Genomic DNA, 19,805 nt, shown 5'->3' on the forward strand with positions numbered 1-19,805 from the left:
TTCTCTCTGCTGGCTGGAGAGTGAACTACATATACGTTAAGATATATTTTTTATTCATCCCCACGGGCAAAACTTAACGATTCGTATATTTTATTTTTAATATTGATTAATATTCATATCAACGAAGTGGCTTTTTTCATCTGAGAATATAGAATAACAAGAACGTACATCAGATAAAAATAAAACCTTTTGGAATATTGATTAAATTTTAACAAAAAAATCAAAGCAATAAATTATCAATGATTGTATGAAAGATACTGAGTACTGAATTACGTTTTCGCTGTAAAGGAAACAAACATTAGATGGAACGTGTCTAACCCACTGACGTCATATCCGGAGATTATCTAGTGACAGTTAAGAGGGTGGCACTCGGAACTTTTTTTGTTTTGGAATTCATTCCAAATTATTTGAATTATACCGAGGTTGGGCTACAAGAAGAACACAACACTTCGCCTTTGAGACGCAAGTAAGGGATTCCCGGCCACATCTGGTTCTCTCGTAACACCTAGCATGCTAACCAATGTGGTTGAGTGTAGTTTCGCTTCGATAGTAGCTTCCCACAAAAACACTAACTGCAATAGACAGTGATAAATGTCCAATCCATTTGCAGTAAAAAAAAAAGACTGAATGGTCATGTTTTAGTGTCGTTGACGGTGATAGACGATCTATACATTTTAACTGGTAGGACTGGCAACGATTCAGCCCCTCCCAGTTAAAATGGTGTGTAACGAGAACATTTATCTCGGACGATTAATTCAACGATTAATTGAGCAAGTGGATTAATGTCATAAATTGTCAATTATTTATATGTAAAAAAAAAAAAAATTCAAGAACAATGTCAGACAGATCCATCTCCTTCACCATCTCTACATTTTCTCACACATTTTGATTAAGCAGCAGATTGCAAGCAACAATTAGGTGCATACTGCCACCTATTGTACAAGTGTGTTTACCACCGATTACAGATGACCGATTATGGCCGCCAATACAGCACAGTGGTACCTCGACATACGATCGTAATCCATTCCGAGACTGAGATCGTATGTCGAGCTTTTCGTAACTCGAGCGAACGTTTCCCATTGAAATGAATTGAAAACAAATTAATTCGTTCCAATCCTCTGAAAAAACACCAAAAACAGGATATTGGATTGGAAAATATGTTTTATTTCTTCTAATTCGCCATATATTGACAAAGTAATAAATAATGAGTGGTTTAATAGTAATAAAATGTGTTTAATAGATGTAAAATTAGACGCATTTCGTGGAGGGGAGAGACAACGACACACACGGAGGTGGGGGGGGGCAGTTCGGGGGGACTTTATCCACGGCACTCGTAAACGAACAAACAAATTTAAATTAACTTGTATAAATATATACAGACACACTTAAACATACGTTTAATGTAACTTTACACAAAACTGAATTCTAGTTTTGTGTTAATCTTTTGTTACCTTCGTTTTCCGGGTTAGCGGTTTGCCACGCCTACAACCTCACGTTCGCTATCGATGGACTGTTTGATGTTGTATTTCCTTCAAAATATTCCGAAAAGGATGCACACAAATGTCCTCACAATAGGATAACGCACGACCACTTGCCAACGAGAAATAGTCTTGAAAGAACGATCGCGGGAGCTTCTATCCTTAGAAAGAATAACAGGAAATGCAATAGCTGAGCTTCCCACGTATTGATTGTGGGTAATGAAGTTTTATTCTGAGAAAGGGTGCCATTGCCTATGGGTGTTGTGTGCACGAGTATACTTCATTACCCAGAAAGCCCTCTTTTTGCCAGCTCATGCGTGTTGTGCGTTTCCTGGTCGAAACTCGTCTGAATAAATCGTTCAGTCCTGGTAGATATAGTAGTTATACACGAAAGAGATGCGGCAAAAAAGACAGTGCACTACAATGATTAACAGCCTCTCATGTCATGGCCACCTGGCTTCGTCGCATCTCGAAATTTTAATCGTATCGCGAGCGAATTATTCGATCGAAATTTTCGTTGTACCACGAACATGTCGTACCACGAGCATGTTGTACCACGAGGTACCACTGTAATGCCTTGAGATACGAGCTTAATGCGTTCCGGGACCGAGCTCGTATGTCGATTTACTTCTATCTCATATCATTTTTTTCCCATAGAAATGAACTAAATAAGGTATTAAGTCGTTCCCACACTAAAACAACACACCAAAAATAGCATATTACAATGGAAAAACATCTTTTTATTGGTTCTAATTCACCACCTACTCACAAAGTAACAAATACCTATCTAGTGGTTATGATCTTCAATACTAAAATGTGATATTACTCACTACAGACAGACGGTAACAGAGTGTGCGGAGAGAGAGAGAGAGAGAGAGAGAGAGAGAGAGAGAGAGAATGAGCGACCGAGAGAGAGAGAGAGAGAGAGAGAGAGAGGGAACGAGAGAATGAGCGACCGAGAGAGAGAGAGAGAAAGGGAACGAGCGACCGAGAGAGAGAGAGAGAGAGAGAACAAGCGACCGAGAGAGAGAGAGAGAGAAAGCGACAGAGAGAGAGAGCGACCGAGAGAGCGACAGCGACAGACCGAGAGAGAGCGACGGCGACAGACTGAGAGAGAGCGACAGAGAGAGAGAGCGACCGAGAGAGCGACGGCGACAGACCGAGAGAGAGCGACGGCGACAGACCGAGAGAGAGCGATAGCGACAGACCGAGAGAGAGCGACAGCGACAGACCGAGAGAGAGCGACAGCGACAGACCGAGAGAGAGCGACAGCGACAGACCGAGAGAGAGCGACAGCGACAGACCGAGAGAGAGCGACAGCGACAGACCGAGAGAGAGCGACAGCGACAGACCGAGAGAGAGCGACAGCGACAGACCGAGAGAGAGCGACAGCGACAGACCGAGAGAGAGCGACAGCGACAGACCGAGAGAGAGCGACAGCGACAGACCGAGAGAGAGCGACAGCGACAGACCGAGAGAGAGCGACAGCGACAGACCGAGAGAGAGCGACAGCGACAGACCGAGAGAGAGCGACAGCGACAGACCGAGAGAGAGCGACAGCGACAGACCGAGAGAGAGCGACAGCGACAGACCGAGAGAGAGCGACAGCGACAGACCGAGAGAGAGCGACAGCGACAGACCGAGAGAGAGCGACAGCGACAGACCGAGAGAGAGCGACAGCGACAGACCGAGAGAGAGCGACAGCGACAGACCGAGAGAGAGCGACAGCGACAGACCGAGAGAGAGCGACAGCGACAGACCGAGAGAGAGCGACAGCGACAGACCGAGAGAGAGCGACAGCGACAGACCGAGAGAGAGCGACAGCGACAGACCGAGAGAGAGCGACAGCGACAGACCGAGAGAGAGCGACAGCGACAGACCGAGAGAGAGCGACAGCGACAGACCGAGATAGAGCGACAGCGACAGACCGAGATAGAGCGACAGAACAGAGAGAGCGAGAGCGACAGAACAGAGAGAGAGAGAGAGAGAGAGAGAGAGAGACAGAACAGAGAGAGAGAGCGACAGAATAGAGAGAGAGAGAGCGACAGAATAGAGAGAGAGAGAGCGACAGAATAGGGAGAGAGAGAGCGACAGAACAGGGAGAGAGAGAGCGACAGAACAGAGAGAGAGCGACAGAACAGAGAGAGAGCGACAGAACAGAGAGAGAGCGACAGAACAGAGAGAGAGCGACAGAACAGAGAGAGAGCGACAGAACAGAGAGAGGGCGACAGAACAGAGACAGAGCGACAGAACACAGAGAGAGAGAGAGAGGAGAGAGAGAGAGAGAGAGAGAGAGAGAGAGAGAGAGAGAGAGAGCGACAGAACAGAGAGAGAGAGACAGAAGGGGAGGGGCAGAGGGGAGAGGAAGAAGAGAGAGGGGAGAGAAAGAGGAGAGACAGCGCAGAGAGAACAGAACAGGAGAGAGAGAGAACAGAACAAGAGAGGGATTTGGCGGACGGCAACGTGCTTGTAACATAACATAAACCTTAAATCTAACTTAAATTAACTTAGATGACTATACACACACTTAAAAATTAGTTTTAATCTTATGTTACACTAAACGTAAACCTTCTTGTGCGATAACCGAGGCAAAGATGTTAATGTATTCCACCGTGGCTTTCGAGTCGGAACTTGCCTCCAGTTCGTTTATTTAAATTATCGAATCAGCTACGACTCGCTTTGAAGGGTTCAGCTGGTGTCTTTTTCAGATGCTTGTTTTGCTTTCAAGTCCATGTAGATTCCACTGTCTTTTTCACAGATTATCGACTCGCTCACGCTATCTCCAGTAAAAAAATGCAGCCTAAACGGCCCAGTGATCGTAGATATATTTACGCAAGGAAGATGTGGCGAGAAAGACAGAGCAATATTGTTCCTATAAGCAGCCTCTCACATACTCAGCCACTTGGCGGACGCATCTCGTATGCTCGTATCTCAAATGTGTCTCGTATCTCAAGGCAAAAATTGGCTCGGAATTTTCCTTATATCTCAAATTTCTCGTATCTTGGGACACTCGTACGTCAAGCTATTACTGAACAGTCATATTTGTGTCTTGAGAATGACACAAATATTACATTTTCACAGTCTGTTCCTTCAGGGTCTTTTGGTGTTTCCCAGATGTTTCTATGGTATAATGACATACAATTAGAAGCATTTCAAAAGTATCAAGATCTTGTATTCAGAATTACATGCAATAGGTCAATATTTGCAGTGTTGACCCTTCTTTTTCAGACCTATGCAATACTCCCTGGCATGCTGTCGATCAACTTTTGAACCAAATTCTGACTGATGGCCATCCATTCTTGCATAAACATTGCTTGGGGTTTGTCAGAATTTGTGGGTTTTTGATTTCCCCCGCCTTTTGCGGATTGACCACAGGTTCTCAATCTGATTAAGAGCTGGAGAGTTTCCTGGCCGACGGCCCAAAATCTTAATGTTTTGTTCCCTAAGCCAATTTGTTATGACCTTTGCTTTATGCACATATCAGCCGTACCCTGGATTCAGTCATAATTTTTTTGCGACAAATATGGCTAATATGTGAGAAAATACAGCAAATACAATGGGGAAACCTCTTGATATTAAGTATTACAGGCAGTCCTCAAATGAGGACAGTGGGTTAAGGACATTTTCAATAAGGCTGCTTTTTGAAAGAAAAAGAAGACGCCAGGTAGATTTCACTTGGATCTTTTAGTGGGTCAGCTCGGTGTTGTCCTGCATCTCATAATCGCTTATTTTGGCTGTGTTATTGTCCTTTTGCGTTCATGCTCCGTGTTAGCCTATAATGCTAACATGCTAAAAACACTTCCCCTTCATTCACTTCTTCTCCTGAGTGTTGGTCTGGAACTAGCGTTCATCTCACAACAGCGCACTCGTTCTCTGTGGTGGTCAGCTGGTGTAATTGCAGTTTAACATTTTTATCTAAAGTTTTTATTATTATTGTTGACAACATTTATTTCACGATAATTATCGTTATTGTTTTATCACCCAGCTTACTTTATGGCAAGGTGCTCCATCATGCTATAAAAGGCATTCTTCATCACCAAACCGCCCCTGGATGGTTGGGAGAGAGATTCAATTGGTGCCAAACAGGCTCCAGTGGGCCCAAGAACGGCCAGCAAACAGTAGGACCGTTTCCTGAAGTTGTGTCAGCTACAGGACAAGGCCACCACCAGTACAGATCTTGCTCAGAAATGGCAACAGGCAGGTGTGAGTGCATCTGCACGCTCAGTAAGGCAAAGGCTTTTGGAGGAATGCCTGGTGGTGTCGAGGAGGAGAGCAAAGAAGCCACTTCTCTCCAGCAAAAACACAGAGCTGCCAAGTTCACCGGAATTTCTGGAGTTTACGCCGAACAAGCAACGCAAACTCCGGGAGTCCTGACCACCTCCATAAACTCCGGAAATACAAAAGGTTGTCACTTAATTTTTTTTTAAGCAACCATTTCGGAAACGTACAAAATTTCCAATTTAAATGCCTCGAAATTCAAACCATCGCTACGGCTTCCGCCATCTTAATTCAGCTGCACTGTATACCGAACGAATTCTGTAACGAGTGCATTGTGAATCATCCGAGTTTCAAGTTCTGACGAATTATTTGTCTTGTGCGACTTCTTTGTGGACCCTCTGCAGTTTGCCTATCGTCCAGGCATTGGTGTGGAAGATGCTACCACCGACCTGATGCACAGGTCTCTTTCACACCTGGAGAACACGGGAAGCACGCTGAGAATGATGTTTTTTGACCTCTCCAGTGCGTTCAACACCATTCAGCCGGTCCTACTGAAAGGGAAACTGGAAGAGGCTGGAGTAAGGAACCACCTAGCCGCATGGATCATCGACTTCCTCACTGACAGACCACAATATGTGAGACTCCAGGACTGTACGTCTGATGTGATAGCTTGCAGCACGGGGGCCCCACAAGGCACAGTGCTCTCCACACTCCTCTTCTCCCTCTACAAATCGGACTTCAAACATAATACAGACACCTGCCACCTCCAGAAGTTCTCTGACGACACCGCTATTGTTGGACGAGTGACAAACGGGAACGACCTGGAGTACAGGGTAGTCATCACAGCCTTTGTTGACTGGTGTAGGCAAAACCACCTCTACATCAACACCAGTAAGACAAAGGAAATGGTCATCGATTTTCGGAGGAATCCTCAACAGACCACTCAGGTGAACATCCAGGGTACAGACATTGAAATCGTGGAGAATTTGAAGTACCTGGGTGTTCACGTCAACAACAAACTAGACTGATCCACAAACATAGATGCCCTGTACAAAAGGGGCCAGAGCCGGCTCTACGTACTGAGGAGTCTACGGTCCTTTGGAGTGTGCAGGACACTGCTGAGGACTTTCTACGACACTTGGGTGGCATCTACAGAGTTTTATGCAGTGCTCTGTTGGGGATGCGGGAGCACGGAGAGGGACAGGAACAGGCTGAATAAGCTGGTCAGGAGGGCCAGCTCTGTTCTGGGCTGTCCTCTGGACTCTGTGGAGGAAGTGGGAGAGCGGAGAATGCTGACCAGGATGATGTCCATCATGGACAGCACCTCCCACCCCCTGCATGAGTCTGTGGAGTCCCTCCGAAGCTCCTTTAGCAATAGACTGCGGCACCCTCATTGCAGGAAGGAGCGCTTCCGCAGATCCTTCCTCCCATCAGCTGTCAGGCTCTTTAACAAAAAAATGGCTGAGTGTTAAGACCTACCGTATGCATGCATGTACATTTATGTGTATGTATGTATATATGTGCTTATTTACTTATATATTTATTCATGTATTTATTTATTAACTTATTACCTATCTATTTATGTCTAAAATGCCTTTCCTATTCCTGCATCTGCCACTGTGACAACGAAATTTCCCGAATACGGGATGAATAAAGTTATCCAATCTAATCGATTAGGAATCAATTGCATAGATAGCCTCTATCACTTTAACATTTTCGTTTATTTCATAAGGGAAGCAAGTATTATTAAGGCTGACTAAACCACACGTCATTTGTTTTGAAACAAATCCTATCATTTCTGGGGTTGTTCTAAAGCAGGGGTCTCAAACTTGCGGCCCGCGGGCCAACTGCGGCCCGCGGGACGATAATTTGCGGCCCCCGTCTTAATATGAAAGATCGATTTTTTTTTTTTTTTTTTTTTTTTTTTTTAATTTTTTTTTTTTTTTTTTTTTTTACCCCTTTCCCCATGATGGCGCCGTTTAAGTGGCAGCCAGTGGCAGTAGCTCTGTCCACTCATGTTTTTCTTGTTTTACAGCATGTTTTACATGAAAAATTAGAGGGAACATTGACATGCACCTGCTTGTGGCAGGTGTGATACTGGTGTGCCGATAGCGAGCAATGATGATGTCGTGACCGGATGATTCGCCTAAAGACGTTTCGCCGACGGACGTTTGACAGACGGACAGGTCGTACTAGTATTTGTTAGTTTAATGATTAAATACAAATACTAGTATTTGTATTTAATCATTAAACGCTGTTTTCAGCTGGATTTGACCGAATTTGAGAGCATTTTGAGCCGTTTGGCGAATGGACGTCTATAGACGTTTTTTTGCCTCCATCGCGATATCATCCAGTATTTGTATTTAATCATTAAATGCTGTTTTAGGATGGATTTGACCCGATTGCTGTCATTTTACGGCTCGGTTCTGCTACATCTGCCTGCCCAAGAGTGCTTATTCCCGGACTGCCATTGAAGGTAGACGAACATTGATTTTTACTATAATTTGGACAACACCGGCGGCGGGCCGGATTAAAAATCCTAACGGGCCGTATATGGCCCGCGGGCCGAGGTTGAAAAACTTGTACACACACGATCCGGCGGGGCGAGCGTTCGAATCCCGTTTCGGCGAAACCTCCGTTCGGCCGAATGAACGTTCGGTGGAACGTCCATTCGGCGACCTGCCCGTCTGTCAAACGTCCGTCGGCGAAACGTCTTTAGGCGAATCATCCGAGTACCGATGATGTCGCTCACACTGGTACTCAGTGCGCTCAGGGAGGTTGTCTTTCTGCTCAGACCAACAAAAAATTAGAGGGAACTTTGGTTCGGAGCTGAATGAACCAATCACGGTGAGGTATACGGCTCTGGAGGGCGGGACATCGGCCGGGCTGTCCAGTGCCTCGCTCACTCACTCATTCATTCCTCCAATCAGCTGGGCGGAGGAGAAGCTGTGAGGCCGATCACTCCGCTCGGCGCGCACACTCCTCCGCTGCTCTCAGCATAGAACTGAATGAGGCGCTATGATCCGTGATCCAGCCTGTGTCAGTGTCTGTAGCCATCTCCGCGATTGAAACGGAGAGCGAAAGTGCACATGCGCCACAAACCCGCGCGACTGAATGTGAAAGATCAACCCGAGACTCATTCCAAGTGGAAAAACATATTACAGAGCCCCAGAGATGTCTCTTTCAAAGCCTGCCGTGAAGAGAAAGGTCGGTGATGAGCACAGACAGTTTCAAGAAAAGTGGGGAGTGCAATATTTCTTTGTTGAACACAGGGGCACCCCGACGTGTCTCATTTACACTGAAAAAGTTGCGGTGCACAAGGAATACAATTTGAAACGTAATTGTACTATGAGACATGCTGAGGAGTACGAAAAATACCAGGGAGATGAGAGAGCCAACCAGGTTGCCAGTCTTAAAACACGTCTTCTGAGGCAACAGGATCTCTTCAAGAAGGCTACCAAAGACAGTAATGCAGCAGTCAAAGCTAGCTACGCCGTTTGTGAGTTGATTGATCCTGTGCTAAGTGATCCCAAATGGCTCATGGACTTGGCTTTTCTTGTTGATATCACACATGAGCTTAATGTACTGAACAAGAAGCTACAAGGCCAGGGGCAACTTGTCAGTGCTGCCTAGCATTCTGCACTAAACTTGTGTTATGGAAAGCCCAGCTCTCTCAGACAAACCTTTGCCATTTCCCAGCATGCAAGGCTCTCATGGATGCAGGCACACCATTCAGTGGTGAGAAGTATGTTGAGGCCATTTCGAAGCTACAGGAGGAATTTGATCACAGATTTGCAGACTTCAAGACACACAAAGCCACATTTCAAATTTTTGCGGACCCCTTCTCCTTTGATGTGCAAGATGCCCATCCTGAGCTTCAAATGGAGCTCATTGACCTGCAGTGCAACTCTGCACTCAAAGCCAAGTTCAGGGAGGTGAGTGGAGAAGCAGACAAGCTTGGGCAATTTTTGAGAGAGTTGACCCCCAGCTTCCCTGAACTTTCCCGAAGGTTCAAGCGGACCATGTGCCTTTTTGGGAGCAGATACTTGTGTGAGAAGCTCTTCTCCACCTTGAACTTCAATAAGTCCAAGTACAGGTCCAGACTTACTGATGAGCATCTTCAAGCTCTACTGAGGGTCTCCACTGCTTCCTCCCTCAAGCCAAATGTGACTATGTGAGAAGAAGCGCTGCCAGGTCTCTAGCAGCAAGGAGTAGGCAAAAGAAGCCGTGTTCAGAATATTTCATGTTCAATGTTCCATTCAAGTTCAGAAAGTTAAAGGTTAAAGAGCTGTTAATACAGACATTTGAAACGGAATAAAAATAATTCATTTTCTCTACTTAGCCAGCCAGTGTATATCTACTGTATGCTCATTAGTATTATTTGGTTTTATATTACTGATTGATTTCTTTTTTATTCATCTTTAAGTTAATTTATTTAATTCATTATTTTTTGTTAAAAAATAAAGATATTTGATAACGTTGGAAAGTTTTATCAGTGCTTTTCTTGTGGAAATCCTGATGCGGCCCAGTCTCACCCAGACTCGGCCTCTAGTGGCCCCCAGGTAAATTGAGTTCGAGACCCCTGTTCTAAAGGAAGTAGGAGTACACAGCACTGGTAAGTCTTATTAATATGGATGGCAATTTGGATGAAACTTCTAATAAGAAACCCAGACACTCGCAGAAGTTCATTGGTTCTTATTCGATGAAATATCCCATGTTGATGCCGTCTCCAAAGGACCAACATTTGCATATTGCACAACATGCAAGTGCGGATAGGGGATCAGTTGAAAAACTCATTTGCACATTGCACAACATGCAAGTGCGGATAGGGGATCAGTTGGAAAACTGATGCTAATGTTGTGGAAATTTGAATTTGCCAATCAATGATCAACAAATTATACTTTGTTCAGTTTTTTGTACTTATCTATAATCCTTATCAAGTGTGAATTATGGGTGTGTGTGTGTATGTTAAGATTCTCTCGCTACGTTTGTGCAACGTTTGGGGCATCTGGAAGAAGGCTTGTTCGGAGAAGACGAGCTTCGCTCATGCCAACAGAGAAGCATCCTGAGACCATGTGTGGGGTTGCTTTTCGGTCAAGCGAGTGGGCTCTCACAATCTTGCCTAAAACACAACAATGAACAAAGAATGGTACCAGAACGTCCAGCCAGACCAACTTTCCCCACCCATCCAGGGGCAATTTGATGAAGAAGAATAGCTTTCTCAGCATGATGGAGCACCTTGCCATAAAGCAAAGGTCATGACAAAAATGCTTATTTGAACAAAACAATAAGATTTTGGCCACTTGGCCAGGAAACTCGCCAGATCTTAGTCCCATTGAGAATTTCAGGTCAATCCTCAAGAGGCGGGTGGACAATAAAAAACCCACAAATTCAGACAAAGTCCAAGCATTTATAATGCAAGAATGGACAGCCAGGGTTTGGTTCAGAAGTTGATCAACAGCCTGCCAGGGAGAATTGCACAGGTCTTGAAAAAGAAGGGTCACCACTGCAAATATTGACCTGATCTCATTTTCTGAACTGCTTTATCCTCATTAGGGTCGCGGGGGGTGCTGGAGCGTATCCCAGCTGACTCCGGGACAGAGGCGGAGGACACCCTGAATCGGTGAACAGCCGATCGCAGAGCCCAAGAAGACGGACAACCATGCACACACACCCATACCTAGGGGCAATTTAGAGTGTCCAATCAGCCTACCATGCATGTTTTTTGGAATGTAGGAGGAAACTGGAGTACCCGGAGGAAACCCACGCAAGCCCGGGGAGAACATGCAAACTCCACACAAATGGACATGACCTGGATTTGGACCCAGGACCCCAGAGCTGTGAGGCCGACGCGCTAACCACTCGCGCCACCGGGCTACCCAAATATTGACCTATTGCGTGTAATTATTAATAAAAGCTTTTGATACTTGTGAAATGCTTCTAATTGTATGTCATTATACCATAGAAACATCTGGCAAACACCTAAAGACCCTGAAGGAACAGACTTTGTGAAAATGTAAAATTTGTGTCATTCTCAAGACTTAAGAAGTTGCTGTCGGCAGAGGGCCTTATGCACTCATTAAAAGAGCCTGATATGTCTTGCAAACAATAGATTTCGGGGCTCTAATATCTCACGTCCTGGGTGCGATGTGAGTATTGTGCATGATTACGTCTCAACGTACAAACGAGATATTTCAGGCCTAAAATTAATTGAGATGGATGTCCAGGACAGTGCTGTAGCGACGGAGAAAGTTTGGATCTTCAGTCCAGATGGGGAACAGCGCTCTTAAATCCCACCTGGAAACTTCCCAGAAGACAGGAGTTTTTCAGCTCACCGGAAAAGGACTTCCTGAAGTGAGATCGCGATATGTGTATATTAGAGTAATCATGTTTGAGTACCATGTAGGATTTACAACCAACTTGTTTAGTTTTTTGTTGGTTCAATAGTCACTATATTTTGTTAACATCTATGTTCTATGAACAGCATGTTCTGGAACCAGGCCGTTTCATAACTTGAAGGTGGTCTGGTTCGATAGTCAGCATGTTAATGGCATGACCAAGCGTTCAGGCGAATGTCCGTGCCTGCTGATATTAAATAAACAGATTCTAATATGGGACATTGTGGCCTAGTTTCCAGAGGAACTGCAGAGGCTCACAGCAAACTTACGAACTGTGGACCTTTCTGACAACAAGCTGGAGTCGCTTCCTCCCTCCATTGGGAACTATGCACAGCTCCGGAGCTTGACTCTCAACTCTAACAGACTGGGTGAGTCTAAACATATTTAACCAAATAGTCAATGATGTTGGTTTGAGGCATGGAACTTTTATGATCGACATACGCAATCTTGTGTCCTCAGCTGGTCTTCCCACGGAAATTGGCAAGCTCAAGAAATTGGAGACATTGAGTCTAAGCGGGAACCGTATTCAGCAGCTACCATCTACCATGGATCAGCTCAAGGCCCTTCGGACCCTCATCCTGGCTGGGAACCGTATCTCAGAGTTGCCCACAGGACTTGGAGCCCTGAGACACCTGGACCTCCTTGACTTGTCCCGCAACAAAATACAGAGCATTCCGCCAGAGGTGTCAGAGCTTCAGGTTATTGAGATCAATCTCAACCAGAACCAGGTAACAATATACCCTTTCCCAAAATAAATGAACTGGTTACAAAACAAAGACAGGTCCACAAGGAAAGCTGAACCAGTTCCCTAACCACCAGATAGGCCTTAAAGTCCCATTTTAAAATGTTTTTACACTGAAATAATATAATCTCAAAAGATTATTCAGTAATATATTATTAAGACTCACACAGATCCATAACTATTGAAATTGTAGACTAAAAGTAATTTATGTGACAGTTTGCCTATACATAGTTGGAACCAATGATGTAATCAAAGGATTAGTGATGGAACGATAATTGGTTGGGGTGATTATCAGGGCCTATCTTTGGACACTTTTGTGCTGATATATCGAAATGAATTTAAAACTGGGTTATTTCTGCTCAGATGCAGTCGGGCTTCTCTCTCTCACACACTCACGCTCGCTCACTCTCTCACCCTCTCACTCTCTCTCACTCTCACTCAGTCTCTGCATGCTCTCTCGGCTCGAACATAAGAGAGGAGCTGCTCGTTAAGTCAATGGCTTTAATTTTATTGCAACTGCTATGCTTCAACTAGTGGTGCCCTTGATTGGTAATAAACATTCAGGCACCAAAGGAAATTTAACCCTTAAACCTCTGATGCCTTGCTCCCATACAAATAAAGTTAAATTGTAAATCCAATAACATAGATCAACATAAGATACAAGTCCTCAAAATATTTCCGAAGAAACAAAATGAATAAATCATTTTGACATCAACACCCTAGATCAGGCGTGCGTAATTATTAGGCAACCTCCTTTCCTTTGGCAAAATGGATCAGAAGAGGGACTTGAGAGACTCCGAAAAGTAATAAATAGGCAGATATCTTCAGAGGGACACAGCACTGTCCGCTGATCATCGAATAATCAAGCTTTTCATTCAAAATAGTCAACAAGGTGGCTAGAAACTTCTCTAGAAAAACCAAGGTGCAAACTAACTGCCCCTGAACTGAGAAAAGTCATGCGTGCACTGCCAAGATGCCATTTGGCACTAGTGTTGCAATATTACAGAGCTGCAACATCACAGGAGTGCCCAATGCACAAGGTGTGCAGTACTCAGAGACATGGCCAAAGTAAGACAGGCTGAAAAACGAGCACCACTGAAGACACACAAACTGAAACGTCAAGAATGACAAAAATAATCTCAAGACTGATTTTTCTTAGGTTTTTTTGACTGATGAAATGAAAGTGAGTCTTGATAGGCCAGAAGGATGGGCCCATGGCTGGGTTGCTAAAGGGCAGAGAGCTCCAGTATGACTCAAAAGGAAGCAAGGTGGAGGTGGGGTACTGGTATGGGCTGATATGATCAAAGATGAGCTTGTGGGGCATTTTGGGTTCAGGATTTAGTCAAGATCAACTTCGAGTCCTACTGCTGGTTTCTGAAAGATCTTCAAGCAGTAGTATAGGAAGAAGTTTGCATCCTTCAAGAAAAACATGATTTTCATGCAGGACAATGCTCCATCAGTGCATCCAAGTACTCCAAAGCATGGCTGGCAAGAAAGGGCATATTAGTAGAAAAAATAATGCCTCCTTGTTCACCTGATCTGGTCCCTCATGAAATGGGAGATTTGCAAAGAGGGAAAACAATACTCTCTGAACAGTGTTTGGCAGGCTGTGGCTGCTGCTGCTGCACGCAATATGAACAGATCAAAACACTGACTTAACCCATGCATGGCAGGCTTTTGAGTGTCCTTTGCAAAGAAACATGGCTATATTGGTCACTGATTTTGTTTTTGAATGTCAGAAATGTATATTTGTGAATAATTAGCTGTTATATTGGTTTCCCTGTTGAAAATAAATACTTGAAATGAGAATACAGTAATACCTTGACATACGAGTGCCCCAACATATGAAAACAGGAGACAAATTTGATATAGGCGCACACGAGACAACCAGGTGACCGAGTACGCGAGAGGCTGCTTATGATAACAGCGCACCCACTTTCTCGCCACATCGCCCTCACGTAAAGATATCTACGAGCACTTGGCGTACAGGTTCCATTTTTTATGTGCTTTTTGCGTTAATCAGTGCAGAATTAAGGGAAAAATGGGTCCAAGGCAAGCCGATGCAATGGAGGGTAGTGAGACAAACGTAGCGAGAGGATCGTAACATACACACACTAACACTCACACACCCATAAATCACGCTTTATAAGGATTATGGACTAAAAAAGCTCCACTCCAACTCCGAAAAATATTCAGCATTGATATTATCGAGTCTTTTGGGTTCATTATTGTCAGGTTTGCCATGGGACATTCCCAAATTCACGCATAATTAAAGAAGAAAAGACAATCTTCTGGATTTTGTGTTTTTATTATATTTGAGGGCTCTGATAACATGGGATTCTCAACTAAGAGAAAATTGTTGTTCAATCCTGGACCGCCAGAACAATCACGACGGTCACCACTTGCGTTGTTCTTTTTCGACCTCGTAAAACGCTGTGTACTGTTTTTTCTGTTCTGTTTTTCTTTTTCTTTTTAAGATAGACTGAGACACAAAAGACTGACTGGGGCTCTTAGGTTAGACACTAAAAAAATAGAGCACCTGACACAGAAGCAGCTTGGGCTCCACTAACATCTAACCTCCTGAATGTTAAATATCATACATTTACACTTCTTGACTCTCCAAGAAAGCATAGCTATTGAAAAACTAACTCGTCTGAAAATATTAAAACCGTGAATTTTTTACTGGTGCACACTTTTGGCTACGACTACGGCTAAAGCCTTGTTGTTTCGGCTCCCATTTTATTTTGAACAACTCTTCGTTGGCCACATCTTTTATCTACCGGCTAGTCCACTTCCTTCTATTTGCTCAATCCACACAGCTCAGCGCATGATCTGATGGAAAAGAATTAGCATTAAATATAATATGGTTTTCAACGCAACACCTATCAACCATTTTTATGGAAAAAAATAATTTCTTGTGGGGAAAAAACAGCTAAACCTCTGGGTGCCACAAAGATGAAACTAAACGGATGATGCCGCAATGTGTGTTCTGTTCTTTTTAGGGCCCGACCACACTTGGGGTTCGATTGTAATTGTCAGGATGTTTTTTCTTCAGGCATGGCCGAATGGTTCCTAAAAAGAACTAGCAGCATTGTATTGCCGTAAAAGGTCTTATAGGGGAAAACTCGACAGTGCCAACTACTGGCGACAAAAAAGTATATATCTCTTTACTTTTTACTGTCTAGACTCTAGTTCCTTCCAGGTTGGGTATTTTGACCTGAATTTCAGTCTGTATTTACAAGCCTTCGGCATGAAGTATATCAAAGCCCGTGTCCACGGGTTGTTGCTTTTTGCCGTGGCGACCCGTCGTTTACTAAAAACACGAAGTACTTTTAGGCATTAGTATGACATTTGGCACACATTCCCGGTAGCCCAACGAACTCTTGATGTGCGTTATGTACAAATCGTACAAAAACTTTACAGCGCCCCCTATAAACCTTTAAAAATGGCCTCCCCAATCCTGTTTTTTCCACGTAGAGCTACGAAATTTGGCGAGTCGATAATTTGACCCAGACTGCACGTAAAAAGTCTAAAAGCCATGTTAAAAAAACAAACAGGAAGGTGGCCATCTTGGATTGAAGGCTTGAGATCAAAAGTTATCAAAACATTGACTTTTTGTGATTGGGCATGGCCTCCGAGCTCCGAGGGGGTGAGGGACAGGCAGAGATGGTCGGATCCAGCAAGGTGAGGGAGGGGTGTGGCTCTATAAGCATGTTTGATGTTAGAATAAACATGGTCTAGAGCACCTTTGTCAAAGTGGCGGCCCGCGGGCCAAATCTGGCCCACTGCATCATGTTGTGTGGCCCGAGAAAATAAATGATGAGTGCCAACTTTGTTTTATGATGAAATTCAAATGAAGATTGTAGATTATTTCCTGTGTTTCCTCATTTTAAATCAATAATTGCAAACAATTTGTACTAATTTGAATGTCCAAAAATGATCTATCGATTAGCACGATCGAGAAAACTCAATTTATTAATCGATTAATTTTGGCAGCCTAGTTTGAAGACATAACGGCCCTCCGGATGTAATCGAAACTACCACGTGGCCCGCGACAAAAAATGAGTTTGACACCCCTGGTCTAGAGTTTTATCTCCTCTGGTGTGACACTTCACGTACTGGATAAACACAGGCAGAACAGTCTTTAAACATGGTTTCTTGAAGTCACCGGCGAGAATAAGGACTCCATCGGGGTGGTGAAGCTGCTGTTTGTTTACAGTCGCTAGCAGGAGGCTAAGTGACGTGCGAACGTTAGCATCCGGTGTGATGTAAACAGCCATTACAATGACTACCGCTCCCTAGATAGATAGAAGGGCCTGCACAGAACTGCCAAGAGCTCTAAACACAGTGTTAATGATCCTACTGTTGCGGCACCAGTCTTCACTGACACACTCAACCTTTCACTAGAATAAACCACCATCCCAGCCTGCCTAATATCGGCCACCATCATCCCAGTGCCTAAGAAGACATCCACAAACAATCTGGACGATTACCGCCCAGTAGCCCTCAATTAAGTATGGTAACTGTCACTCTGTACAATCTCATAACACTGCCAGATGCATATCAATAAGGAATGTTCTCAGACTTTTACTTTAGTCTTAACACTGCAAAATTTTATCTTGCACTTTGATACTTGCACTAAAACTCCATCGCTATCTAATGTGCTGCTAACCACTTTGGTCCCTTTTTTACCTCCCTTCATTTTTGTATATTAATCATTTATGACTACAGTCATACCTTGAGATACGAGCTTAATGCGTTCCGGGACCGAGCTCGTATGTCGATTTACTTATATCACAAATCAACATTTCCCATAGAAATGAACTAAATACAAATTAATTCATTCCCACCCTCTGAAAAAACACCAAAATCAGGATATTACAATGGAAAAACATTTTTACTGGTTCTAATTCACCATCGACTAACAGAGTAACAAATAACTAGTGGTTGATGTTTAATACTAAAATGAGACATTATTCAGTACAACACGGAGTTTGCGAATGGGAGGGAGAAAGAGAGAGAGACTTGAAGGATGTGCTCGTAAAATAACATAAACTTTAAATTTAACTTAAACTTAGATTCCTATATACACACACACTTTAAAAAGTTTTAATCTTATGCTACACTAAATTTAAACCTTGTGCAATAACCAAGTCAAAGAGGCTAATGTATTCCACTGCAGCTTTCGAGGCGAACTTCCTGCTTCTCCATACGTATTGGTGAGCCAGCTCAGTCACGCTTACACTACTCATGTTTTTCGATTATTTGTGTTTATCGATTGTCATCTAATGGTTTTTCTTCGCAATGTCCTTCATTGCACTGACTTGCTTTGGACCCATCGTTTCCCTTAATTCTGCACTGACTGACTTAAAAAAAAAACGGAAAAAACTCTCTGCCCAGTCCTCGTAGAAATCTTTGCATGAGGGAGATGTGGCAAAAGGCAAATATTTGCTCGGAATTTTACTCGTATCTCAAATTCCTCGTATGTTGGGGCACTCGTACTTATTTCCGTGTGCACTTTATGGTTATGCTTTAAATCTCATTGTACTTTTATAATAACAAAGGCATTCAATTCAATGCTCATCTTCTAGATTTCGCTCGTGTCTCCGGATGTCTCTCGGTGTCCACGGCTCAAAGTTCTTCGCCTGGAGGAGAACTGTTTGGAGCTGGCTGCCATTCCGCTAACCATCTTGAAAGAGTCGCAAGTGTCTCTCTTCTCAGTTGAAGGAAACCTCTTTGAGGTCAGGAGTATGAGAGACCTGGAGGGATATGACAAGGTGATAAGGCGGTGACTAGATTACACCAGAAACAGTTACAGAACAATTACATTGGTCAACTAGGACCAGGTGCCAATCAGTCAGATGAGTTCTAAAGAAAACAGAACTAGGTGGTGTAACATCAGATTGGATCTCTAAGAACCAGAAATCTGGGCCAATTTGAATGGCCCTGAGGGGTTTGTCTGATTATGGCACCGGTTGCTGTTGACATGCGACCCTGCTTAATGCGTGAGCCAATAAAAGATCAATGTTTGACGCTTCTGTCTTCCCTCCTCAGTACATGGAGCGTTTCACCGCCACCAAAAAGAAGTTTTCCTGAAGGATGCCACCAGCTCTTCCTCTTTTTCTGCTTTGGGAAAACAGGAAGCAGTAGAATGAGAAGAACTGACCGACCATGCAAGTGTTGATTCCCGCCAACCCTGCCAGGAACTAGGTTGTGGCCACCACCACAAACTCGATTTGGCCGCCCAGAGAAAAAAAGTGGAACTTTAGCATGTCCTTTTGGGGTCGATGAGGCCATTGCCACTTCTAATAGTGCTTTCGCCAACCTGATGGAAGTTGTTAATCCTCCAAGGCCACTTGGTACACAAGATATTTGTCTATATTGTTTATAAATAATGACACATGGTTGTGTAAAATAATATAGTTGATTTTGTTCATAAAATAACATTCTTTTTTATTTTAATATTTTCAGTTAATTTAATTAGAATTAATTTCAAATATGCTTAATGGATTAAAATGTAAATTGTGTTGTTGTTCAGTTTCAATTTTATTTAACGCTCAAGTCCCATTGACAAAAGTGGTCAACCTGCTGCAGGTTCGCTGTTGCTCAGCAACCACAGAAAAGATCCGCAAGATGTGAACGTCTTGTTCTTAAAGGGACAGCAGTGGATTTTCTCTTAAGTCGTGGGTCCGTCTCAGGATTGACGTCTATTTTTTATTTTTCATTCATTCGTTTTCTGTACCGCGCATTATCGTAAAGATTGCCGCGATTGCTGGAGCCTATGGGTTAGGGTTAGGGGGTTACCTAAAGTGAGAATAAATACAGACGCTCCCCTACTTACGAACATTCAACTTCCGAACAACGGTACATACGAACATGTCTGCAAATTGCGTTTAAGTCCAAAAATGTTCGCAAGTCCAATTTTGTATTTCGCGCCTTTTTCGGAGTAGTACTTCTTTCTGCCGCTAA

The 19,805-nt window shown here is 43.7% G+C and overlaps 1 protein-coding gene across 2 annotated transcripts; it reads left to right on the forward strand.

The window, feature by feature from the left end:
* The first annotated feature begins 298 nt into the window (after positions 1–298).
* On the forward strand, positions 299–19,363 carry lrrc57 (leucine rich repeat containing 57). 2 transcript variants are annotated; one of them, XM_077620975.1, is made up of 6 exons: positions 299–466; positions 11,924–12,050; positions 12,327–12,462; positions 12,554–12,822; positions 18,428–18,613; positions 18,891–19,363. In XM_077620975.1, exons 2-6 carry the CDS (start codon positions 11,967–11,969, stop codon positions 18,930–18,932), a joined length of 717 nt encoding a protein of 238 aa, XP_077477101.1. In that variant the 5' UTR covers positions 299–466; positions 11,924–11,966; the 3' UTR covers positions 18,933–19,363. The 2 variants fall into 2 exon arrangements, with proteins under 2 accessions (XP_077477101.1, XP_077477102.1); XM_077620976.1 differs by having other exon boundaries at positions 322–466; positions 11,929–12,050.
* Positions 19,364–19,805: the final 442 nt, after the last annotated feature.

The sequence above is a fragment of the Stigmatopora argus genome, chromosome 15 (genome assembly GCF_051989625.1).
Source record: "Stigmatopora argus isolate UIUO_Sarg chromosome 15, RoL_Sarg_1.0, whole genome shotgun sequence".
Taxonomy (NCBI): Eukaryota; Metazoa; Chordata; class Actinopteri; order Syngnathiformes; family Syngnathidae; genus Stigmatopora; species Stigmatopora argus.

Coding starts and splice junctions, on each gene's coding strand:
- lrrc57 (XM_077620975.1), top strand. CDS start 11,967: ATGGGGAACAGCGCTCTTAAATCCCACCTGGAAACTTCCCAGAAGACA. Junction 12,463..12,553: donor TCTCAACTCTAACAGACTGG/GTGAGTCTAAAC, acceptor TTGTGTCCTCAG/CTGGTCTTCCCACGGAAATT. Junction 12,823..18,427: donor TCAATCTCAACCAGAACCAG/GTAACAATATAC, acceptor CTCATCTTCTAG/ATTTCGCTCGTGTCTCCGGA.